This window comes from Cyclopterus lumpus, chromosome 8 (genome assembly GCF_009769545.1).
Source record: "Cyclopterus lumpus isolate fCycLum1 chromosome 8, fCycLum1.pri, whole genome shotgun sequence".
In the NCBI taxonomy this organism is placed as follows: domain Eukaryota; kingdom Metazoa; phylum Chordata; class Actinopteri; order Perciformes; family Cyclopteridae; genus Cyclopterus; species Cyclopterus lumpus.
Window position 1 is genome coordinate 5,422,293 of NC_046973.1, and position 2,969 is coordinate 5,425,261.

At 43.9% G+C, this 2,969-nt stretch overlaps 1 protein-coding gene across 1 annotated transcript; it reads right to left on the reverse strand.

Moving 5' to 3' along the window:
- Window positions 1-480: 480 nt before the first annotated feature.
- On the reverse strand, window positions 481-2,509 carry LOC117734729 (serine/threonine-protein kinase pim-1-like). The gene is made up of 6 exons (XM_034538991.1): window positions 2,371-2,509; window positions 1,899-2,101; window positions 1,543-1,800; window positions 1,271-1,451; window positions 995-1,156; window positions 481-536 (listed from the first exon to the last, which is right to left on the reverse strand). The coding sequence occupies exons 1-6, from the start codon at window positions 2,507-2,509 to the stop codon at window positions 481-483; spliced, it is 999 nt and encodes a 332-aa protein (XP_034394882.1).
- Between the last annotated feature and the right edge of the window lie 460 nt (window positions 2,510-2,969).

Below are 2,969 nucleotides of genomic sequence, written 5' to 3' on the forward strand. Positions count from 1 at the left end.
ATCTTTTGGGGTGTTTAACTTGAATGTTCCAATATGTTCCAATTTAAAACACAGAGGGCTCAACCCTCGGGAGCAATTTAGGTTCAGTGTCTTGCTCAAGGACACTTGAATATTTTAATCTATGTGTGTGTAGTTTAAATTTAAATGTCGGTCGGTCGGTCGGTAGGTAAGTAGGTAGATAGCAGCAGCAGCTGCTTAAATCTATGTGTGTGTAGTTTATATTTAAATTTAAATGTAGGCGTTTGTTTGTGTGAAGTGATTGAACTAATAACTGTCACACAAGGTGCCACCAGATCACATATATCATATATATCACATATATCACATATGTTCCAATTTAAAACACAGAGGGCTCAACCCTCGGGAGCAATATAGGTTCTGTGTCTTGCTCAAGGACACTTGGACATTTAAATCTACGCTTTGTAGTTTATGTTTAAATTTAAATGTAGGCATTTGTTTGTGTGTGTGTGAAGTGTGATACTATTTAAGCCATGGGTGATTCCTCAGCTGCTCCAGGGGGAACCACTGATCCGGGTCTGTATGTATGCATCGCGTTAAAGTAAAAGTTCAGACCTCTTCACGTTAAAGTTAGAGTTTGGTCCTCGTCACACCTCTCTTTCATCACACACTTCTTAATTATGTTAATGTTAATTCTAAGATCACATATATCATATATATCACATATCACATATGTTCCAATTTAAAACGCAGAGGGCTCAACCCTCGGGAGCAATTTAGGTTCAGTGTCTTGCTCCGGGACACGTGGACATTTAAATGTAGGCGTGTGTGTGTGTGTGTGTGATACTATCTCAGCCACGGGTGATTCCTCAGCTGCTCCAGGGTGAACCGCTGATCCGGGTCCGCATGCATGCACGCCTTGTAGAAATCTTTGCAATCTGGAGAGAAAGAAAGAGAAGAAAGGGTGAGGTCCTGTGATCCATCACAACGTCAATAGATTTGTGTCTGCCGACATATTTGTGTATGTTTCTCTTACGTTGGGAAATCCGCCTGCCGTTCTTCAGCTTCTCAAAGGACAGGTTCTCGCTATATGACACGCCGTGGAACATGGGGAACAGGACCACTCCGATCTGGTATACTGTCGAGGGTCCGGCTTCGTATTTCTCATGAATGTACCACTCTGGGGGGACGTAAGAACCTAAAATATACAGACATAATAAAGAGACAGTGAGGAGGAGGAGCAATTGTTTCAATGTAAAAGTCACCGATGAGTAATGTTAATACAGAGCAGGAGTGAAGCTGGACTTCTTACCGTAAAAGACGTCATGGGTGTCTCCGTCTTCGACGAAGCAGCTCAGACCGAAGTCGATGAGGCGAAGTCGCGGCGACTTCATGCAGGTCTCAATAAGAAGATTTTCCGGTTTAATGTCCCGGTGGAAAATGTGATTCTCCTGGAGGTCAATGGCTGCATCCACCAACTGATTAATTATAATCTGAAAGACAAAAAGAGAGAGTTGAGGGATCAGAGATGATGCTTGGACATGTTTTCATGGCTGTGACTCTGAGATGACTACAGCAGCTTACCTTGGCTTCCGTTTCCTTCAAGTGGCCTCCTTTGTCTAGGATGTAGTTGCAGAGGTTTACGGCCGGCATCGGTCTCTCCAGCACCAGGATCAGCCCCTGTTCCTCAACGTACCAGTCCAGTAGGTGAACTGGTGCTGAATGCTGTTCTGAGTTGGCCTGTAGATGCTCTAGGACATCGACCTCCATGGGGATCGTGTACCCATCATCTTCTTGGGAAAGGTGGAACTCTTTTTTCCTGTCGATATGCTTGATGGCGACCTAAGAGGTAGAAAGAAGACTTTTTGGTTACACTTTCTGACCGTACTGTGCATGTGTGTGTCTGCATGTGTGTGCAAGAAAATGTGAGGAACACTTACAGGTAGATTATCCGCTCTGCGGTAGCCAGCAAACACGCATCCAAACGATCCTTGGCCAAGTTTCTTCAGCTGCTGGTACTTGGCCTTAAACACGTCTGACTCGTCTAGAAGCCTGTACTTCTTCGCAACCGGTCCGTCATCGTCGACCGCCTTCCTCTTAGCGCTTCCCTCGCTCAGAGCCGCCTCGGGTGTGTTTCCGCTTTCTAGAGATGGGAGAAAAAACATCACAACATGAATTTACCGGCATTCACAACACGAACGAGGACAAAGAGTCCCTCAAACTAAAAGACAAGACAATCATTCAATGTCTCTTAAATCATTTATAGCAGAATAATAGTTAAAATATCGGCATAAAGCTTACCAGTGTCCTCTGAGCTGAACGGCAACTCCTTCTCCTTCTCCACAGCGACACCAATGTCCTCTGAGCTGGAAGGCAACTCATCGTCCCACGGGAAGGGGCCCGGTTTCCTACTTCTCTTCCTCGGTAGGCTTTCCCCATCTTCTGTTTGTTTCCTCTTCCATCTTGCAGCGACGACACCAATGTCCTCTGAGCTGGAAGGCAACTCCTCCTTCTCCACAGCTGTGAAGAGCTTTCCAAATACTTTACCCATTAAAACTGAAGACGGCTGAAGAGCTTTAGTAAAAACTTTAGTGTTTGTTGCTGCAACGCTGGATGGACTATATATAAGGGAACTGGCACGGAATGTTCAAGTGCTGTAAGTTCCGTACCTTTAATGTCACAGCCTGTGACTTCACCGTGTTCCGGAATATGCAAATGAGGGTTCAGAGTAAATTCTGTGTAGTTTATACGTAAACATGGAGGTATCCACTCAATACATTCATACGGTGCATTCAATACTACGTGTATAAGCATACACTTTAACCCCCTTTACATAATTTCTTAAATTCATCTTTTTGTTAGAGGCACTTGCATTTGATACATGTGATATACATTAAAAACAATCTCAGCTATCCATTTAATGAAGCACCAGTTGTCTTTAGGCTACAGTGTAAAAAAGATAATTTGGCCCTAAAACTGAAAAGTTGAAGTCTGATTTATTAAAGATTCTT

Coding starts and splice junctions, on each gene's coding strand:
- LOC117734729 (XM_034538991.1), bottom strand. CDS start 2,509: ATGGGTAAAGTATTTGGAAAGCTCTTCACAGCTGTGGAGAAGGAGGAG. Junction 2,102..2,370: donor AAGCCTACCGAGGAAGAGAA/GTAGGAAACCGG, acceptor TCCCATCTCTAG/AAAGCGGAAACACACCCGAG. Junction 1,801..1,898: donor GCAGAGCGGATAATCTACCT/GTAAGTGTTCCT, acceptor TCTACCTCTTAG/GTCGCCATCAAGCATATCGA.